Source organism: Coturnix japonica, chromosome 9 (genome assembly GCF_054131305.1).
Source record: "Coturnix japonica strain WE chromosome 9, WE-NBRP24, whole genome shotgun sequence".
In the NCBI taxonomy this organism is placed as follows: Eukaryota; Metazoa; Chordata; class Aves; order Galliformes; family Phasianidae; genus Coturnix; species Coturnix japonica.
In genome coordinates this window covers 6,355,566-6,376,457 of record NC_140671.1, presented here as the reverse complement: position 1 = coordinate 6,376,457, position 20,892 = coordinate 6,355,566, and the positions used below count along the sequence as shown (strand labels likewise).

The 20,892-nt window shown below is 53.3% G+C and overlaps 2 protein-coding genes across 10 annotated transcripts; one reads left to right on the top strand and one right to left on the bottom strand.

Moving 5' to 3' along the window:
- The first annotated feature begins 32 nt into the window (after nt 1–32).
- Nucleotides 33–11,366, top strand: HPS4 (HPS4 biogenesis of lysosomal organelles complex 3 subunit 2). 8 transcript variants are annotated; one of them, XR_014949134.1, is made up of 14 exons: nt 33–191; nt 385–475; nt 778–921; nt 1,747–1,854; nt 2,247–2,363; nt 2,488–2,582; nt 2,869–2,941; nt 3,441–3,474; nt 4,066–4,153; nt 4,614–5,523; nt 5,652–5,912; nt 7,869–8,001; nt 8,633–8,741; nt 10,148–11,366. XR_014949134.1 is itself a non-coding variant. In XM_085555978.1 (14 exons), the coding sequence occupies exons 5-14, from the start codon at nt 1,852–1,854 to the stop codon at nt 10,317–10,319; spliced, it is 1,734 nt and encodes a 577-aa protein (XP_085412104.1). In that variant the 5' UTR covers nt 33–191; nt 385–475; nt 778–921; nt 1,015–1,089; nt 1,747–1,851; the 3' UTR covers nt 10,320–11,366. The 8 variants fall into 8 exon arrangements, 7 of the variants coding, with proteins under 7 accessions (XP_085412104.1, XP_085412105.1, XP_015733805.2 ...); XM_085555978.1 differs by lacking the exon at nt 5,652–5,912 and adding an exon at nt 1,015–1,089; XM_085555979.1 differs by lacking the exon at nt 5,652–5,912 and adding an exon at nt 1,015–1,089 and having other exon boundaries at nt 33–216.
- Nucleotides 11,367–12,475: 1,109 nt separating this feature from the next.
- ASPHD2 (aspartate beta-hydroxylase domain containing 2) lies at nt 12,476–18,932 on the bottom strand. 2 transcript variants are annotated; one of them, XM_015878324.3, is made up of 4 exons: nt 18,794–18,932; nt 15,767–16,760; nt 14,378–14,491; nt 12,476–13,717 (listed from the first exon to the last, which is right to left on the bottom strand). In XM_015878324.3, exons 2-4 carry the CDS (start codon nt 16,572–16,574, stop codon nt 13,608–13,610), a joined length of 1,032 nt encoding a protein of 343 aa, XP_015733810.2. In that variant the 5' UTR covers nt 16,575–16,760; nt 18,794–18,932; the 3' UTR covers nt 12,476–13,607. The 2 variants fall into 2 exon arrangements, with proteins under 2 accessions (XP_015733810.2, XP_032303713.2); XM_032447822.2 differs by lacking the exon at nt 18,794–18,932 and adding an exon at nt 17,409–17,565.
- Nucleotides 18,933–20,892: the final 1,960 nt, after the last annotated feature.

Here is a 20,892-nt window from a genome sequence, read left to right as displayed (position 1 = left end):
TCACTCTACCCCTCTAGGGCCGCCGTAGGGGTGAGATCATGTGAGGCGGTCATGTGATTCATGGTGGTGAGCGGGAGCGGCTGGTCTCAGGTCGGTCGGCGTTGTAGGCCGCAGCGCTTCAGGCCGAGTAGGCCGCAGTGTTCCAGGCCGCAGCGCTTCATGGCTCGGCCCCAGCACAACCCGGCCCTGTGGTGAGCACCCACCGTCCCCACACGGGTCCGAACCCTCTTCATCCCGGCCCTGTGGGCTTCCTTTTAATATCTTGGCACCTTCTGCGTGTTAGAACGCCTCGTATAGCAGCCCGTGTTGCTGTACCTGAGGTAAAAGGGGAAGAAACGTTGTCCTTTATAAGAGTTTTATTCACCTCTGTCAATGCTTTTCTAGGTGGAATTACTTCTTCCTTTACGATGGCTCCAAGGTTAAGGAGGAGGGGGATCCTACCAGCGCTGGGATTTGTTATTTTTATCCCCCTCAGGTAAGGGCTGTGTCTGTGAGAACACACTGATAACTCTGATTCAGGCTGTACCAGGTGAAATTTTGCCTTAGTTCTCATCCATTGATTTTAAAAGCTCTTAGAAAGCTGCCAGTGTTGGAGCTGGGTGATGAGCCTAGAGCTCAGAGCTGCCCTGAGTGCTCACACTCTGCTCCCTTGGCTGCAGGTGCTGAGATTTTCTTCTTCTACTTCATCTAACATTGAATCTATGGACGTCATTATGATTATTTCCCCTTCTCAATCCCTTTTAAAAAGTAAATTGTTGTTTTCTTCCTTCCTGGCAGACTCTCCCTGACCAGCAGGAGCTGCTGTGTGGACAGATTGCTGGCGTGGTTCACTGCATGACTGAGATTTCAGGAGTTCCTCCGAGCCTTATTCGCCTGAGAAAGCTCAAGTTTGCAGTTATAGTGGATGGAGATTACCTGTGGGTGAGTTCTGGGGTCTGGAGGCAACACGGAGCTAACACAGGGGGAAGGTCTGAAGTGCTGTATCAAACTAAGAGGGTTTTTTTTCCTTTTCAGGGTATGGGCCAGCTCACAGATAGACCTGGGGAGAGCTAGGGTGTGAACTTGCAATGCACAGCTTTTCATTGCAAGGTAACTTAGGTTTTGCTTACCACAGTGTGTAAGGGCTGTCACTTCAACTGCTTATAAAAGGCTTTACCTACTTCATTTGTGTGTTCACAACCAACACATGTTCTTAATACATGCCTGGCAATGCCTATCAAAAGTTAAGGCTCTTGTAGTTATGTATATCTATTGGCTACTAGCAACGACTGAACAAAGGCTTGTGTGCCAGAGGTTATAATAAGAACTTGGTCTCCCTATGTAGATGTGTTACTGTTTGACTTTCTAACCCTCAGCATTCCTGATGCAAAGCTTTGTCAGTGTTAACAGATATTTAGCATATAAAGAGCTGCGTGCAGTAAAGTCATGACAAAAGCGCCCTAAACCATCTGTGGGAAACTGAACTAAGGCCAGTTGAACCTGTATAATTGGCAGTGCTATTTAGCTTGCTTAGCACTGAGATAGGTCATCTGATGTGATGGAAAGGGAGGGTGTATAAAACACTGGACTGCCAGCTTCTTTTACTCATCCTATCTGTGCCAGGGCTCTTCTGGGGTATCTTTGGATTTCCTTTTCATTCAACTTGTGAATCTGGGGATTGTTTGCCTGCTACAAAACTGCTTGTGTACATTTGGTACTTGCTTGAGAGCAGTGAATGCTCATCATTTGTGACTTTCTGCATTAAAGGTGCTGGGCTGTGCTGTCGATCTCCCTGATGTCAGCTGTAGACGGTTTCTGGAGCAGTTGATCAGCCTCTTCACATTCTACAATGGACCTGTGCACCAGGCTTACATGGTAACTAGGGATCAGCAGCTGTAATGTTTGTGGTTAGAAACAGATCTCTGACCCTTTCCAATATTGGCCAGGCTCTGTCCTGGTACAGACATGCTGTTCTATTCCCTTATACTGTCTTCCTATGAGGAAGGATCACTCTGTAAGGATCAGGCTAAACTCATACTTTCCACATTGTAATCCTTGGATACGTACAGGCCCATCCTCCTGTTCCACCAAGGCTATGTAGATGTTTGCCTGATGTTTCCTAGATGTTCATAAAGTAGTTTTCTCCTCGTATTGTCTTCCTCTTGATGCTCATAAGCTTTGCCATTTGTAGACACTGTCCCAGACTGTTTGCATGCGGCCACTGTGAGTACATTGAGGACTCACTTACGGATTTTTGTTGTCCATAGGAGTTTTCTCAGCAGGAGCTAAACAGGCTGTGGGACAGATACATTGAATACATCCAAAAAAGCACCAATGACCTCCACAAGATTTTCAATTCTCTCTGGAATCTGGATAAAACCAAGGTAAAATCTGTCCTCTGCAGTGTACAGCTCTGTCATTGCCTTAGTGCCAATGTTTCTATTTTTCTTTGCTATTTGGAGTATTTCCAAGAGCTCTCTGGCATAACTTCTGGTTCTCTGTATCTAGGTGGACCCACTGCTTTTACTGAAAGCAGCTCTCATCTTGCAGACTTGCCAGCGGTCTCCCCACATCTTTGCAGGCTGCGTTACCTACAAAGGCTTGTAAGTAACCAGGCGTGACCCAGAGAGTTAACCTGCACGTTAGATCTATGCTTTCACAGCACTGCATTCCCAGAATGCCTCATGTTGTATTGCTGTTCTGTCTGCATGAGCTTTAATTTCTCTTAACCAAACACTGTCAGTGTTCTCTGAGCCTTACTGCAGTGCTGCAGAGGCTTCAGTGAAATCTCCCCTCCTGTGGAACCTTTTGGAGGATCCGCAGAATGCAGATCTCAGCAAAGGTGCAAGTGGTGCTCTGCTCATGTATGACTTTGCTTTCCTCTTCTAGGATTGTGAGCACCCAGTTGCCTCCTCCCCTCACTGCCAAAGTTCTCCTCCAAGGCAGTGAGTCTTCAGGCCAGGTATGTTGCTGAGCATTCTCTGCATGCAGATCTATGCTTGTGTAGATAATCTGGGAGCTCGTTGCAGTTATTGAGAACAAATATTGATGCTGATGTTTAGAGCTTTTATTAATTGAGTAAGGTTCAGATCACTTCTTGTTGCCTTTATCAGAGGTGATTATTTATAGGGTTCAAGATCTTCAAAAATATGAGACTGAGCATGAGGAAGACCTCTCTACTCCCTCAGGTTGAGAGAACCAAGTTTTTCTGTGCTCAGCAGGCAGTAATAGGAGATAATATTTTTTTTCCCCAGCTCTATTTTGTTTCTTGGGAAGTCCCTTTGACTTTGAGAACTACATAAGGAACAAATCATTGTCAAACCCGGTAAACTGAGGACTGCATTTGCTGAAGGGGGTGATCTAGGGTCTGTTGTAGTCGCAAACAGGACCCCCGTTGTTCTGTGAGGAGACTTAAAGGGGTGTCCTGGGAGCACTGAACTGATTCTTGACTTTTCTTTCAGAGTGAGCCTGGAGGTGAGGAGCAGCAGGAGCCTGGTGAGCATCCAGCTGCAGAGTGCTGATAGTCAAGCGCCCAGCAGCAGCATACGGGGCTGTGTTCTCTGCAGTGAGAGTATGAGGCAGTTTGCTGGGATTTGTGTCAAAGCTCTTGCTGAATGCATGAGCATATCCCTGGGAGTACTGCTGCTGCTAGTCAGCATGTGCCAGTGGGCGTTGTGTAATCAGAACTAGATCCTTCAGCTAAACAAAGGAGGTTTGCTCTTTTGAGTTTAATTGCGACTTCTGCAGATGCCCAACATGCCTGCTCTTATTCCAGTTACCCATGTGTCTACTTGGCCACTGATGGAACCCTGGAAACAGATGGCTGATGCTTTCATTCCAAGCCTTTAGTTGTTTTTGAGCATCGGTGAATAGATATTCTGCCAGGACAGTTAGAAGTGGGGGGGGAAAAAGAAAAAGGGAAAAATGTGCCATTTTAGATATTAAGTAGATGAAGAGAATGGGAAATTGTCACCTGGTCAGACACAGTCATCTTGTGATGCCCCAGGATACAGGGTGGAGTTTTAGCTTCTGTTCCTTAGGCTGGAGCATGCTAATTTGATTCTCAAACCTCCATTGCCTTTACAGATTCCCTGTTGCCGCAGGGTGTCCGTATCATCCCGGTGTTCCTAACAGAAGATGAAGTCTCAGTGCTCCGAGTGGAATGGATGAATAGGTAGGAAAGCAGTGTGATGCAGGAAGAGGCTTTTAGGACAAGGGACTACAACGTGCAACACTGTGTCCTCACAGCCATTGCTGTTGTTTTCTCAAGCATTAATTCAGGCTCTAGCATCTGTGTTTTGCACTTGCCTGAGGTCTTTGAGGCTGGGCAGAATTTCAGGTATCCATATCTCTGCTATGAAGTTGCCTAAAGCAAAACTTCCAAGACCAACCGTTCTGTTGTTAATTGATTCACAGTGCTGTTCTTTAAGACTTTGTGCGTTGTGAATAAGGGAGTAACATTCCTGGGAGTTTGCAATGTAAGAGACCCATGCTCTTCACCTGTGTTAGAACATACCTTGTCCTTTACCAAGGTAGATGTTCTTTTGTAGCTGGAAGTGATAAAAATTATTAGGTATGTAATAAATCCAAACAGAGCAGTGCAGTAGTTTAATCAATTTGTCATCTCCTGCCAGATCAACCACAGCCCCAGCAAGCCCTAGAGAAGAGAAGAACACCCTCAGCTCCCCAGCAATTTCAGAATTGACAGGAATTCACATAAACCAAGACCTGAATGATATCTCTGTGCTCACTGAGGAAGCTTCAAGAGCAGCCACACCACATGATGTGCAATCAGGCAGTTTTGCAAATTCAGTTCCTTTGAAGGGCTTCCCCAGAATGGAAGACAGGAAAAAGAGTTCTCCAACAGCAGAACTGAGTAGCCCAGGCAACGAAAGGTCAGAGCTCAGTAGAAAAGCATCCTTCTCATCAGATGGACACGTAAAAGAGCTGCCAAGCCCTTCCGAGCTCCGTACTGCTCAGTATGCTCAAACTACAGATTCATATCTGGAAGGCTTTTCCTTTCCAAACCCATATGCCAAGGAACAGGAGAGTCAGAGCACTCAGGAATCTCTTGTGGACTCTCATGTTGAACAACACAGTTTTCAGAGCTGTCTTGCAGGCAATGCCAGTCCAACTACCTGCTCTGCTGCCCAAGAGCTGAGCAGAAGGAAGTCAAGTGAACAAGACGAACAAGAGACTCTGAGCCAAAATAGTGTTTCTGCAAAAAGTGATACAGCCAGTGGCCATTGGAGCTTGGATTGCCCAAGCCCTGTTGCACAGTCAGAGCTCGGAAGCAAGAATCAGCTGATGGCTGCAGATGTTCAGGAGGGGCTGCCCAGTGCCCCAGCAGAGAACACAGGCTGTACACAGAGTGGGGAACAGGACTGGCCTCAGGCAGGCAGGCTGGCAACCCAGGGCAGAGAGTCTGACAAGCACTGCAAGCTCATTCAGATGAGCTTGTATGTCCACAGCATCAAGGGGCTCGTGCTCTCTCTGTTAGCTGAAGATTGCCTCCGAGATGACCAGAGCTCAATTGAGGATGTGGTAAGTAGGAAATATCCATCACACCTGCAGGTCTCTCACAGCTGCTGGGCTGGTGGAATGGGGATTGGTATTGGAGAGTGAGTGTTGAATCTGTGTCCCCGTCTCTTCCCCACTTTGTATCATGAAAGGCAGAGTTGCTTTGCTGAGCAGCCACCACAACCAGAGGGAACTCAGATCTGTTAGTAAGCGTAAGGAGCCAGCCTGAGAGGTGGGAGCGCTGTCACGGGTGGCACCCAAAGCTGTTATTGTGTGTTAGCACCCGTGCAGCGCTCCTGAGCAGAACGTGTCAGTGCAAGTGTAAGACAGTCCTGCTGGCTGCCACGGGGCCATGCTGCTTTTGGGATTTGCTGGAAACCCCGTCAGTTCTGTAGTGCTTTTTGGAAAGCAAGGTATGTTCTCTGTTTAACCTCCACATTGTGCGTCGCAGCTTCTGTCTGGAGGCACCAGCAAAAGATGTATCTGGCAGCAGCTCCCAGCAATGCTTCCTCTCTAAATGAGTCTGCTTGCCTAGACCCCCCCCAGCCCGCTTGGACCCCACCCCACCTGCCTAACTATTCCTCACCTCTCCTCACTTCCCCTCCCCTCTGCCCAGGGACCTGCAACAGGAGTGATGGGTGGCACTAGAACACTCGATGCAGGTGAGGCACCAGAGCTATCCATGATGACTCCACTGCTGTGTGCAGCTCCCTGTTGAGCAGTGCAGTGCAGTTAATGAGCTGCTCACGGGTGCGGGGGAAGGATGTGCCTGCTCCCGGCATTTCCCTGTGAAGTATTCGTCTGCAGAGCGATGCCCTGCCTCTGCCTCAGCCAGGGAGCTGAGTCAAAGCTGCAGAGGCCTGTTTGATATGCCAGTTGCCATAGGAACAACCTCATTTCTTTAGCTGTCAGACTGGAAGGTGGAAAGCTCAGACTAATGCTGCCTCCCAGCATTGGCAGAGCCTCAAGGTTATTCTCTGTTACTGAGATCTGAGACTTGGGGGGGCTGTATCTTTGACCACTGTACGCAGAGGGATACACAGAACACAAGCCTTGCTAGGGGAAGGATTGCTGCAGGGGCTAGCAAGCTTTCACCTCCTGAAGCAGCTGTGTCAGGTTGCCCTGTCTCCATTCTGCTTGTTTGGATCAGGGCTGCACAGTTCCTGCTGTGCTGTGCCTGCGCTGGTGAAGGGAGGAGGCTGCAGGGTGTGTGCAGGTAGGGATTGCTGGCTTGAGAGCTGGACATCCTTCCTGGTGCAGACTGGGCTAGTGCTGTTGGTGACAGGCATGTATTGCATATATTTTTCCCCATCAAAACCTGAGCATGACCGGCATTGAGCACGGTGGGCCCACCCTGGCTCAGTTTGTCACTCAGGTGTTGTTTCCTGGAGGAGAAGTGCTGCCAGTCCTGCTGTCCAAGGAGGAACAGCACGTTGCTCCAGATCACAGAGCTGGGACCTTGCAGGCTGCTGTTGGCATCGTGCTTGGGCATGAGGCACAACCTCGGCCTCTCTGTTCTTTTGTTTATCTGTGGATTAAAAATGACCCTCAGCTCTCAGGGTTGTCAAAGCTTATTTGTAGTTAATTTGTCGAGTGCTTTGAGGTCCCTGAATGACACCAAAGAAGGTAAAATATGCTACTTGTGCAGCTGCAAGCAGCAGGCAGCACGGAGCGGCTCCTAGTGTGGACCTTTGCTGCATAGCAGGAGGGAGCCTGGTCCTGGTGCATGGTTGTAGGAAGGTGTTATCCCTTTTCTTCATTGCACAGAAAAGCACATCTGTCCTGCAACCTGGGGTCAAGGGCAGACCCTGTGTTGTGTTGGATGGAGTCCTGATCCTCCATGGGGAGGGAGGGAGCTTGGAGGATTAGGGAGATAATGGAGTTAATCTGCCCACTGCCCTGAGGCTGCAGTCCTACTGCTGGTGCAGAGCCTTGTGGAGGGCACCAGGCCCTCATGGAGCTAACCCTGCTCCTGTCCCCTGCCTTGTGTGCCATTGCATTGATGTGTGAGTGTGTCACTCAGGTCTGCAGATCCCTGCTGGGCTGTCACTGCCTTCAGGTAAACTATGCATTTATTTGCTTTTTCCCTCCTACTGATAACCCAGTGCCTGCCTGTAGCCTCCATGCTCAGGCAGCAGGCATTAGGAGTTTGCATCTGGGGTACAGAGAGAGTGCTGCAGGAAACCCTGCAGGCACCTAAATCCATCCCAGACATGTACATCTGCACCTCATGTTGTATCTCTCTGGTTTAAAGCTGAACAGCAGAGCAATATTTTTGCTGAAGAAAGTCATGGGCAGGATATAAAAATAAGCCCTGGATGGGTAATGTTTGATGGTAAATTAACACATGCCTTTCACCCTGTATACAGTACCACAGCAGTCTGGCTTCTCTGAATGGCCTTGAGGTTCATCTGAGGGAGACTTTGCCCAAAGACTTTTTGTCCTCAGCCAAAACAACCTACAGCTTCACTCACTATGACTGCATCCAGAATGTGCTCACAGGTAAGCCTGCACTTGGACTGTTTGGTGGTAACCTTTCCTTGTGTTTCAGACAGCTTCTTGGTCACACAGTTTGCTAATTTGGTACAGCTGATACTTAAGAAATGGCCCCGAGTGATGGTACATCAGTGTTAAGTGGTTTCTAGCTGGGAGAAGCAAGATCTGGGAGCTGATGATAGCCAGCAGTTGGAAGAGTGCTGCCCTGGGCTGATGGCAGACCACATGCACGCAGGAAGCCCTATGCACAAACTGCTCCTGTTCATTCTCATGTTTCCCTTTCCCTGGCAGCCTCCCAGACAGCAGCCTGGCTCTCTGCATCTTAGAAGAATCACCTTAGGGAATGAGAGAAACCCCAGTGATTGCAGGTGACCATACCTCAGGTCTTCCTTGCACCCATGCAGTTTGGGTATACGTGGGCAGAGGCAATGAGGCACCCCAGGTTCTGTCTGTGTGTGGATAAGCAATATGCAGATGCTGACTGTTCAGATCACACTGGGATTTAGGGTGTCATCCAGTCTGTTCTGCTGATACACAGGGAGCATGGGAGAAATCCACAGCATTTTTCTGCTCAGGAAATAGGGGCACTCTTCTTCACAGCACAGGCTTCTAACAGCCCCCTACTTATATCCTGCAGCCAACGTGCCCCATCCACCTGGCCCTCTGGATCGGCACTTCCTGAGGGCTGCCACGCTGATCCACTCTGACTTCAATCAGCTTCCAACTGTTTCAGAAGTGATTGTTAGGTAAGGTGTGTTCATTGCTCCTTCCTCATCCAGGCACAGGGCTGCTGTGTAGCACATGAAGTAGGTGTGTGCTGTATCAGTGTTCTCTGACTGCTTGCTGAGGTCTGGAAAGTGCTGCCATCACGGTGGAGTCTCTAGCCAGGGGTCAGTCATGTCACCTTATTCCCTGATTCCTTATTAAGCACATTGCTCTTCAGATGCTTAATATTCTGTCTGTAGTGTGATCCGTGTGCTAATAAGCTAAAATAGCACTGATGTGAGTGAGCTGAAGGCACAGCTGAGTTGTGCCATGGGTTTGGATTAAGATATAATACTAGAATATTATCAGATCCTGGCACCATAAGGTTCTAAGAGACAGTTTTAAATATAGCTGTTCCTAATAAATTTGTGTCTCGGCTGCGAGCCAAAGGCGCACAGAATTGGCAACCTAGATTTTGTTTTCTTGCACTGCTTGTTGAGTTGGAAACACACAGTAATGTGCGTGGCAAACTCAATTGTGATGCGCCAAGCAAGATGGTCTTATCACAGTCAGAGCCTCTCCACGCACCCACAGCTAAGGCTGCTTCTGTGCTGCAGCACTCTGCTCCTGCATCCTCAAGGAGGGTGGTTATGTTGTGTGAGCAGAGATTCTGCTTGCCTGGCCACGCTTGTTTGTTCAGAACGTGATGAAATAAAGATGCTTCTGGGAATTACTGCTTCACTTTTTATGATGCTTGCCAAGGGAATGTGAATCATATGCTTCAAAGCTGGAGTCTCCTTGTTTAGTATTAGATTGACTGGCTCCTTAAATCTGATACTGGGTAAGCTGGCGCATTCTGTGTTGCCCCAAAAAAAGCAACTCTGTGTGTGAATCAGGCTGAGTAACAAGATGACTAAAACTGCTTTCTTTTATGGAGAGTTGTCACAGGAGGGTGTCAGCAAACATATCAGTTGCTGCTTTCCGCTGTCAAGGAGGAATGCAGAGTCCTTTGCTTTGCCTCCTCCGAGCTCTCTCACAGGTAAACACTGAGCGCTGGCTTTTTTTACTCAATGACTTGAGCCTGTTTCGTTACAGTGTCTGATCAGTGTCTTCATTTCATCTTGCATGTGACTAAATAACCTCGTGTGGTTCCTGCTGCAGGGTGCTGTGCTGGGATTTGCTTATGGACAGCAGCAGTGAGTTAGGTGTTAATTCTGCCGAGCAGGTCACACACCATGAGGGATATGGCTCTTCCTAATAAGATCTGGTCCTTTGAGAAGAAGGGTCTGATTCCCTGTGGCCTTCTGGCAGTACATTGCAGGGTTTAGATGGATCTTGAAGTCCCTCTAACTAGTTGGGAGTCCAGTGCTATGAGCATTCTAGTGCCGAGCACTGTGAGCACAAAACTCTTAAGTCCTGACTTCTGCTTTCTCTCCTGTCTCACCAGGAATGCCTCCACAGCAGTTTATGCCTGCCGGAACCCTGTCCAGGAGACCTACTTCCAGCAGCTGGGTGCTCCACTCCGCAACTCGGGTGCTCCCAACCCTCAGGACAGTGCTTTCAGCTTGCCAAACAAAGCCAAGCAAAAGCTGCTGAAGCATGGAGTGAACCTACTTTGAACTGATGCACTTGAGGTAGTTTATCTCAGCAATAATGAAAGCTGGTGCATCTCCAGTAACCAGATTCTCAAAGCCTTTTGTTCTGTAAGCACAATGCTCTGTGCTAACTGTGATCCTCCAGCCTGCCCTGATGAAGGAGCACTCTTACTGCCCTGCTCCTACAGCACGTTGTGTATGATGTCATTGATGTTAGCACGTACCAAAGACTGAAGACAGAAAATAGCTGTATTGGGGTGTTCAGTTTACATTGACTTGTAGGACTCTTTGTGGTGCTCTGCCACCACAAACAGAGACTCCTGGAGTGAATTGACCAAAAGTAGAACTTCTCCTTGCTCTGAGCTACACAGGACCATGGATTACTGGGCAGTGCTTGCTTTCAAACCCTGCACTTGCCTTGAGTTCTGTTACTGTGCTTGTCCTGGTCAGACTTGGGCTTTTTTTTTACCTCTTTATACAGAAATGTTTCCCTGCTGCAATGTAGTGCCTTATCTTGATTAATAGCCTGCAAGCTGTCTGACTAACTGGAATAGAACAAGTGCAGCAAAACTCCTTACTCCCCTCCAGTAGCTGTCAGTAGGTTTTATTCCATAGCTGTATTTGGCAAATCCTTGTCCCTCTGCCCATGCATGTCTACTCAGTGTTACCTCCAAGATGCCCACCAGAAAGCAGAAAGGTGTTGCAACCCTCTGGCCTCCCCTGTGGGCCCTGAATGCACTACACCCCTCTGCTCTTCAGCTTCCTATGTCCCTCCCCTCCTGTTGGAGTACAGTGCTTCACCTCCTGCTTCTCATGACTCTGTTTGCACTCCATTGGCTGAGAAGGCAGGTGCCAACCCCTTAAACTGATGGGACCAAAGAGGCTTTATAGTTCCTTGGCACTTGTCTTTCTGCTTTTGCATCCCCTTGTTAGTGGCTGGGGTGGGACAGGCAGTGGTTGCTAGTCCTGTGTGATGAATCCTGCCATCTGACTGTGCTGTGTTCTGAGACTGCCGCTGCTACATACACGCACATCACTGTGAAAATAAAAGTCTCCAAGACTCATCCAAGATCTCTGTGTCAGCAGCCAGAGTCCATTCTGCCTTGTTTGTGGCTTGTGTTGGGGTTAGGTGAACTGAACAGTACTTTCAGCTCCCTCCTGGCTGAGCTCCTGCAGTGATGTGTGCTCCATCAGGAGGCACAGAGCTGGAGGAAAAGCCTGAGAGGGACAGGAGGGAGTTCTGGCATAGCAGCAAAGCACAAAATAGATGCCGTTGCCTGCTGTCTTCAGGAATCTTCTGCTGCAATCTGCTGTGCCGTCTGTTAGCAGTGAACAGCTGGGCTGGTTCCGTTGTGTTTTGCTGCTTGAGCTGCATCTGGCCTTCAGGATCGCCTCCAGGGCTTTGCTTAAGAGGAACATGGTCTTTTGGGGTAGGACAGTAAAGCGCTCCAGGCTTAATGGTTACATGGGAGAGAGGATGTTTAGAAGGGGTCATGTTAAAATGCAGTGATGAGGAGCAGCCGCTGCCCTGGCCATGTCTTGCTAATGGGGTCAGGGCTGTTGCTGAGCAGTGCCAAGCTGCCCTGGGGCTGGAGGGGGGTGTATTGGGTACTGTCTTTTGTGCAGAAGGATGGCAAATGTTGTGTGAGAGGCAGCACAGCATCCTAGAGCTGCTCCTCCTGCTGAGGCTGCCAGCTGCCCTTGATGTGTCACTGCAGGCAGCTGCAAATGTTTTCCAAAATGTGGTTTGGGGAAATTTATTTATTTATTTTCCTTTCTGAAGGCCCTTCTGCTCAACCTGAAGAGCAATGGATCAGTGTGGTGGTTCCTGGTGCTGCTTTGGCAGAGGCAGCGCTGGTGGCTGATGGCAGGTTGGGGTCAGCTGTCCAGCTTTGCAGGGCAGCAGGGACACAAGGAGGTGAGATCAATGCAGGGAGCTGCCCATTGTGCTCCCTAATAGCATGGGCAGGGGGCTGGAGCTGTGCTGAAGCCAGGCTCTCACTTGCTGCACGCCAGTTCAGCCTCAGCCCATCACCTCCTCCCAGCCTGCAGCTCCTGTTATTTCCAATGCTTTGTTCCTTACAGCGAGCTGAGCTGCTGGGGCCAGCTCAGGAAAGGATCCAGCTCCTCTGTGTTTTGCTTTACCCTGGAACAGTTACACAAGCAGGCAGAGCCTGGTCTGTTTTCAGCACAACGGTTTATTGATAATCTTTACTTATCCACTGTAGGAATGTTACCAAACTGTCAGACAGTTACCAAGCCAGCCTGCTTCCTCAGAGCCTGTTTCCAAACAATCAATGCGTGTAGAAATCATGCACTTCCAGATATTCTGTAACAAGACAAGTGTAAAAAATATCTCGGATGTATTTGAAATCTCTCCCTTATCTTGCAATCTGAAAAAAAAAACTGTAAAGAAATCGTTCTCCAGTGGGGCTGTGTCCCCAGGAGGGGCTGGGAGGTGGGAAATGCTGAGCCTGGAAATCTTTGCTGTGCTCTCAGGTGCGTGGGCACTGCCTCCCTGCACTCGCCCTGGCTGCGGGATGGAGATGAGTGAGCAGCAGCAGGAGGGCTGGCTGCAACTCCTCACTGCCCTCTCTGCAGGAAACCAAAGTCCTTTTGAACTGCCACCTGCCCCCCTGCAGGCGTCCTGGTTTTGACTTGTGAAAACCAAGGGTAAAGCAGGGAGGATATTTAGGCATTGGTAACACCTCATGTGAGGTTAGAGAGCAGAGCTGGCTGTGCACCATCCCTGCAGCAGAGTCGGGGGGGGGAGGATGCTGCCTGGGCTGTGTGCAGCCAAGCCAGCGGGCATCACGGTACCATCCCATGGTGGTGCTGTCCCGTTGTGCCACTGCAGCCCTCTGCCCTCTGTCTGTCCATCCTTCTGTCAGCATGGGGGGCTGCAAAGCTGGGCAGGGGCAGGTTGAGCTCAGCGCATCACCCTGCTTTGCTGTCTTGGGCACACGAGCGTTGTCCTTTTGATGACCACGAGAAACTTTACATGATTACATTCAAACAAACACCCTTGTAACTCTACTTCTGAACACTGCAAAACACGAGCAACATAACACGGATGGGAGTGGGACTGCATCTAACCACGGAGGGAACGCAACGCAACGCACCGCCGTGGCGGAGAATAATCCCTGAAGCCTTGATGGAAGGAAAGAGATGCCGCTGATACACGTCGAAGGTTCCATTTACAAGACCCACAGGAGGAGGCCCCGGCACCGTGAGGAAGCCCCTGCCCTGGGGCAGCGTCCGCAGGCAGCGCTGGAGCTGTGGTGCCCTCACCCTGACAGTGCAGTGGTGAACTCAGCGTCCTGGGGCGAAGATGAAATCCAGTGCCTGGCGCTCAGCAGCTGCCACGTTGGGATGCCACAGGTCCACCATGAAGACCACACGGGGACCCTCCTCTGGGGGACCTGGGTGGGATGAGGTGCAGGGTGAGGAATTGCTCCGTGCCCTGCTTGCAGCACTGAGGTGCTTGGCGAGGTTGCTGTGTGCACCCCAGCATGGTGTGCGCTGCTTTGAGTTTGGAGCTGCACCAAGCCAGTGAGCACCACCACATCACTGCTCTGTGCCTCCTGCACATAGGCTAGGATGCTCCCTGCAGGGCCCTTGTCCTGCTTTTTGCAGTCACACACAGCAGGGCAGCAGGTCTGGTGCTGGATACCATCCTTGTGGCTGTGGCTTAGAGCTGCTGCTGCTCAATTTTGCCATTCCCCATCCCTGTGGCTCTGAAATAAGCTGTGTTTCCCAATTCTATAGCAGGGAATATGTGGGAGCAACAGCTTTTGTTCTCCCACCTGCCTCTTTGCATGAAGCAGCTCTGCTTGGTTCTTCCATGCCATCAGCAACTAATACTGGCTAAGGCAGGCGAGGTGAAGCAGAACAGCCTCCAGCAGACAGCAAGGCAGCAAAGCTAACCCTACACCCTCCTGTGCTGTGCTGCCACGGGATGTGCAAATTGCCTGCTGGGGGAGCAGCCCCTGCAGGTCTGTGGCTGGAGCCTCAGGAAATAGAGAGGAAGCCGGGGTAGAACTGGGAGAGGATGCGACTGCAGCCCCCAGACCTGTGCTTACCTTCATGAAAGGCGGTGTGCAGGAAGGAGTCATCAAAGAGCAGGCAGCGACCCTCAGCCCAGCACTGTGGCTCACCCCCCACCACCAGCTCACAGTTGCTGGGGGTCTTCAGACCTTTGGACACAAACAGAGGACAGAGGTGAGTCAGTTCCTGCAGGGAGCAATCCCAAAATGTGAGCTGTGAGTTCCATGCTGCTGACTGTGGGCAAAGTAGAGACTGAGGGGTGCAAAGGGGGCTGCTTCCCTGCAGGGAGCAGGAGCAGCTGATGCTGAGCTCAGCACAGGGTAGAGGCCCCTGGGGGCTGTTAAACATCACCTTTTGTGTGGCAGCAATGTCACCCCATGGCAGGGTTAGAGCTGCTGGAGCTGGAGCAGTCACCTGCCCTGAGGATGCAGTTGAGGTGCAGAAAGGAGCAGCGCTCCCATGAGCTGCAAATGGTAAAAAATACTGCAAATGAGCAGAGTGGAGTTCTGTGCCAAATCCAAACAAGCACAGCAAGGACTGCAGCTGCCCAGGAGAGCCAGGAGTACAAAAGCTGCTGGGTGTTTCTAACGTATGTTTCAAAGACTGCAAAACCCAAACCTATTTCCCTGTGCAGTAGCTCCAGCTGGATGCAGGCAGGCAGCCCTGGGAGAGGAGGACTGGTGCTATGCATGGCCCCTGCATTCATCACCAGCAACAGTGAGGCACGGGGAAATACCTGGAAAGATTCATCTATGCCGAGTGCTGTCCTGCTTTGCAGAGCAGATGACCTGGAAGGGGCTTAGCTCAAATGCAACCACACTGTGGGCACAGCAGGAGCTGGAACAGGTGGGGATGTCAGTGGGAGTGCTGCATCCCAGCTGCAGAGCAGCAGCCAGCAAGCAGGTGGAGTGAGATGTAAGAGAGCACAGGGCAAAGGAGGGACCCACATTGCCTGCACCTGCAGCTATGACCTGGCTGAGCTGTGCCTGCTCTGTGCTGTTCCTCTCCATGGAGGTGCTCTGAAGCACCACAGAGCCTTCTGATCAGCTCTGAGGCCATCTCCTGCTTCTAACCAAAGGCAGCCGCAGCCGGCGCTCACCCAGAGGGAGCTGGCAGAGCAGCCACTCTCACTGTTTGCCAGCAGTGCCCGTGCGGTGCCTCCCACGCCACCATCTGTGCTGCATGGGCTCTCCCCAGCACCCGTGGGGCTGGGATCACCGAGGGGACACCCAGAGCCACCGGTACATGGCCTTGTCCCTGCCCTGGGGCTGGCACCAGGGAGACCCCAGGCCCCAGTCTGGGCTCACAACAACATCCAGCAGGGTGAAAACCAACCCTGAGGTGGGTGGGGGTCAGCTTGGGTACAGCCCACACTGCCCTGGAGCAGGGATAGCCCACAAAACACCCACCCACCAGGCACTCACCCAGGTGGCAGCGGATGCGGATGTTGGTGGGGCCGTAGTGCTCGGCGATGACGGTGCCCGGGCTCAGCACAGAGATGCAAGCGTTCCCAAAGACATTGTTTCCAATGCAGGTGCGAAGGCTGCCGAGCAAGCGGTACGTCCGTGGGCATCTCCTGCAGTTCCTGGGCACGCACATGCCCTGGTTCACCAGGTAGAAGGTGAACCACTCCCCGCTGGGCGTGCTGTTCATTTTCCATCCTTGCGGGAGGCTGCAGTTTGAGAATGCTTTGTAGAGGCTCTCAAACTCACAAAGGATGGTCTGGAAGTTGCGTTCCAACACCTCCACGTCGTGCTTCTGAGCGTCCCGTGAGAAGTAGGGAGAGGTGGGCAGGTCTGGCAGGAAAAACACCTCCGGCTTCTGGATGGAGGGCCGGCTGTTGAGGTAGCGGCCCTGCTCACGGATGCCCTTATGGATCCTGCCCATGCCAGACCACGAGTAGCGCTTAGCGTACTCCTGCAGGTTGTGGTAGAGCTTCTGGTTGAGGCCATCGTGGGGCGAGCACCGCGCACACTCAGGCGCATGGCAGTAGACAAAGCCATTCTGCACGCCGTTGGCCTCGGCGCCCTGCATCAATGCATTGACAGCAGGGTATGCACGGGGCTGCTCGCGGCCCACGTGGTAGCAGTACCAGACAAAGAGCAGCAGCAGGCAGCCCACAGCCAGCAGAGCTCCGCCGTCACAGTCCCGGAACGACTGGATGCCAGCAGCGATGAAATCCCGCAGCCCGTCCAGGGAGCAGCTCCAGTCCAGCAGCCAGACCAAAGGCATGGTGAGGTGGTGGAGGGTGCAGGGGGGATCTGGATCTCAGTCCTGGTGCTCTGATGGGGCACCCACTCCATGCAGCACTGCCATGGGGGTGCAGGGCCGCAGCTGGGCCCAGCTAGGCATGATACTGGGAGTCAGGGATCAGCAGAACCGGGCCCACCTCATCCTGATACGCGGTGCTGGAGGGCTCTGGAGAGACAAACCCAGAGGTGTTATGGGGCTGTGGGCAGAGGGCAGTGGCCCAACAGCCTGGGGTTGTTCCACAAGAAGTCCACACCCGCTCCCAGCAACATCACCAATAAGAAACTCAATGCCAGCTATAAGGGAAACAGCAGAGCTGCTCCACTTTGCTCCCACTGCCCAACCTCCTCCTCTGCTCTTCCTCCAAATTTCTCCTTCTCCATCAGTCTTTTATCATGCCCAAAATCCAGCTGATAAGGCAGCCAGGGACCAAGCTCAGCATGATCTCTTAACAGCCTTATCTCACCTCTCATCAGTTTATCATCTTGATCTAAATGCTCTGAAATGACTCTCCTTCCAAAGGGCTCCGTGATTTCAAAGGCAGTGGGGTTGCCACCAGCACTGAAGCCAGCACGCTCCACAGGCTCCCTATGGCAGCCCCATGGACTCACACCCACTGCAGCATAACATCCCATCCCTGCAGGCTTCACCAAGGTACAGCACAAAGCAGAGATGCCAGCAAGGCTCCAGGCTGGTAGAGCTCTTGGGGCAGCAGTGGAATGAGGCAACACTTCTGTTCCCTGCAGCTACGTGTGCCCTGTGCCCACTCCAATCTCCATCCACAGACCTTCTCTGTCTCTTTGTAGGAACACTGACCTGAAGGAACAAGGTGAGTTTATCAGCCAGGGAAGCTCTCCAGACTTTCCCTTCTTTTTCTGCTGAGGTCCTGCAGCTCCTTAATCTATGTGCATTTCCCCACAGATGGCAAGGGGGGATGTAGTTCAGCTGGTAGAGCCGTGGCTGGGGCCTTCCTGCAGCTGCAGCCCAAAGGCAGGGGCAGATCTGCTCAAATGGGAGGGGCATGTGCACCTCCCCACACCCGCTGCCTGGGCCCTGCAAGTCCACGTGGCACATTGGAGCCGCCTGGAAATTTCAAGGCAGCTTCCCTCCATCCCCACTGGCTGGAGTCCCTCCAGCTTGTCCAGCATAGCCCTCCTGCTGAGCATCACCACGGGCCAGTGCTGGGGGTGTTCCCCAGGGTGGCACGACCCCATGATGCCAGTGGCATTCAGAGCAGCAATCCAGCCCTGGAACAGAGCAGGGACACTGGCAATGGGGACCTTTAGTGGAGGCTGCCTGGAGGGGTCTGGCAGCCTTCGGAGCCTTCACCATAGGCACAGCCACTCTGTCAGCCCAAGACTGCAGGCAGCATTTCACATGGGGCAGCCATCAGGGCAATGAGAGACGAGAACCACCTGACACCCAGGTAAAGGCTGGGAACTGGGGTTGGGTGCAACCCGGCAGCTCACTCCCACGCTATCACAGGCAATCTCACAGCTGTGCTGATGTGTGGCAGAGCAAAGCCCCAACCCAAGGGGCACCCGGGATGCAGGAGATGCCCTGCTCTACAGCACGCAGCTTTTAGCACAGAGCGCCCATAGCTCGAGATTTACACATCGTCAGCTGATAACAAACGGCAGTCGGTCCCGAATAGCGCCTCATCAATTCCCCACTGCCCCGAACTTGTGCAGGACGTGGAGGCGAGCTCCGTGCCAGGCAGCAGCGGCGTTACGTAATGAAGCAGAGAGGCTCCGATGCAGCACCAAGTTGCATACCGACAGCTTCGCAGGGCACCGGCAGCTCCGGGAGGGAGGAGGCGGCTGTGGGCCGGGATCCCCACGCCTCGTGTCCCATCATCCAGGCTGAGCGGTGGGGACGGCCTCGGCTCGGCAGCATCGCGCTCTGCTCTGCGGGCACGCGAGTGCCGGGGCGAGGCCGGCCGTGAGCTGCTACTACGGAGCTGGAGCGAGGCCAGGCAGCTCGATGCCCCCCCAGCGGTGCCGCACGCTGCGACGGTATCACTCGAGCTGGCATCACCCGCTGCAGCGAGCCCGTATCACATCGGCATCACCCGTCCCCGCGGTGTCACCCTCCGTAGAGCCCCGTGCACGGAGCAGCATCCCCCCGCACAGAACGACCCCTCATCCCGGTCCCGCAGCTCCCGGCCCCGCCCGCCCCGCGCTGGATGCGGAGGCACCGACCTGCTGCTGCCGTGCGGGGACGTGCGGGGCCGCCGCTCCGCTCCGTTCGCCGCTTCGTCGGACCACAACTCCCAGCAGCCCGGGCAGGAGGGGCCCGCACCGCCCCCGCCGGCACCGCGCCGGGCGGCACAGCCTGCGGGCCACGGGCCACGCACCGCCCGCCCGGCACCGCCCTCCGATGCGGCCGCCCCCGCCCCTCGCCGCTCCCCCGCTCTCCCGCACCGCAACCCCCGCACCGCGCCACCGGGAGCGATGGGGCTGCGGCAGGCGGGGATATGGGGTGTTCCAAGGGGAGGGGGATGCAGCAGTCGGGGTATAGGGGATGGATGAGGGTCCCGGCCCTACGGATCGTGTAGGCGCTGCGGGAGGGCGCGCTCTTGGAGATGCGGCGGTGTGAAGGCTTCAGGGATGTGGGCATATCGGGTGGAGGGGATGCTGCCTGCTGAGATACAGGACGCTGGGGAGGCAGCAGGGGGGATGCAGGAGCCGCTGCTCCCCGAGGGCAGCCCGGGGTGCAGGGGGTGCTGGGTTGCGGTACCACTGGGGACACGGGTCCCAGGGGTTGAGCAGTGCCCGGGGCTCACAGCCAGCTCTGCTCCTGCGGTTACGAGGGTCCCTCGGTCCATAAATGACAACGGGACCACCGCCGGTGCTGCCCAGCAGAGCACGCCTTCCAGCTGCTCCAATTAACCGGAGCGGGTGGGCGCAGCTCCTCTCCAAAAGTTCCTTTTCTAAACTGAACTTGAATGCTTCCACACTTCAGCCCTATGGAAGAGACTAACGCTGCAGGTCTGCTGTAGAGGAGGACATCGGAGGTGTCCCTTACTGATTCTTAAGTGCTGGGGCAGAACCAGTTTGTCTTGAGCCTTTCTGCCTCCTGCTTGCTTGCTGTTTTCCTCCCCAGCCCCTCTTTGTGCTGCAGCTGGTTTGCAAGGGAGATTTCCTCCCAGCTGGGAGAGCTCTGAGAGGTGTGAGAGGAGGGGATGACCTGCTGCCCCACCCCTCTGTGCTCAGCCAGGCCCACCCTGCTGCTCCCACGCTCCTCAGGCCAGGTTAGAGCTCCTGCTGAGAACATATCCAGCTCTGGGATGGCCACGTGGAACCCTTCCGGCTCTACAAGCATCCTCTGTGCAGAGGGATGCTGGCCAGCTGTGCCCAGACTGAGCTCGAGCCATGGCACACAGCGGGAGGCCAGGCTTGGCTCCTGCTTTACATCATCGAGGAGAAGCAGCAGCTTCGAGGTTCCCCCCCCCTTCATTTTCATTCTCTTGCCATCTCCATCCAAAAATAACCCAAGCTTCCACCCCGGGGAGCGCTCCACATCAGAGCTTTGGCTCCTTCACCCTGCCGTGCATTAGCCTGACAGCCACTAAATGAAGCTATTAGCTCGTGGCACATCATCACCTTTTTGAAAAGCAAGGGTGATGTCACTGCATTGTGTGTGTGGAGCTGCATAGATGCACTGGAAGGCTCAGCTCCCTCAGCACAGGGCATTGCCTTTGGGGCTGTGTGTCTCCAACCCCCTCCCCTGCTAGAGAATCCAGGCAGCTGCTCCCCCTGCCCACATCACCCGGTGGGATCCCAAGGGGAGTCCCAGCATTCCCAGAGGACCCAGTAGGTTCCCATTGAAGAGCGAAAAGAACCTCATCAGGATCCCAGAAGGGGTCTCAGCAAGGTCTCAGTGGTCCTAGAATTCCAAGGAAGGTCCCTGCAGGGTTCCAGGAGTCTCAAGGAAGGGGTCCCAGGGGGGTCCTAACTTTCCCAGAGGTCCTATTGGGATCCCAGGAGGGGTCTCAGCAAGGTCCCAGGATTCCCAGAAGTCCAAACAGGGTTCCAGGAGTCCCAAAGGCAGGGATCTCAGGGGGTCCCAGGGGTGCTGCCTGCCAATTAGGCTGGGACAGAGCGGCCACACATGGCCTTATGGCTCAGTATTTATCCCTGCAGAGAGCCATCACCACTCCATCCCTTGGACACAAGCTGTGGGGCTGCACCAGGGCAAGATGTGGCCCTTGGGACGTGGTCACCACGCAACAAGGTGAGCTCTGTGCCCAGCCCCAACCCACTCCCATCGCTACAGCACAACGAGGCCAAGCCACTGC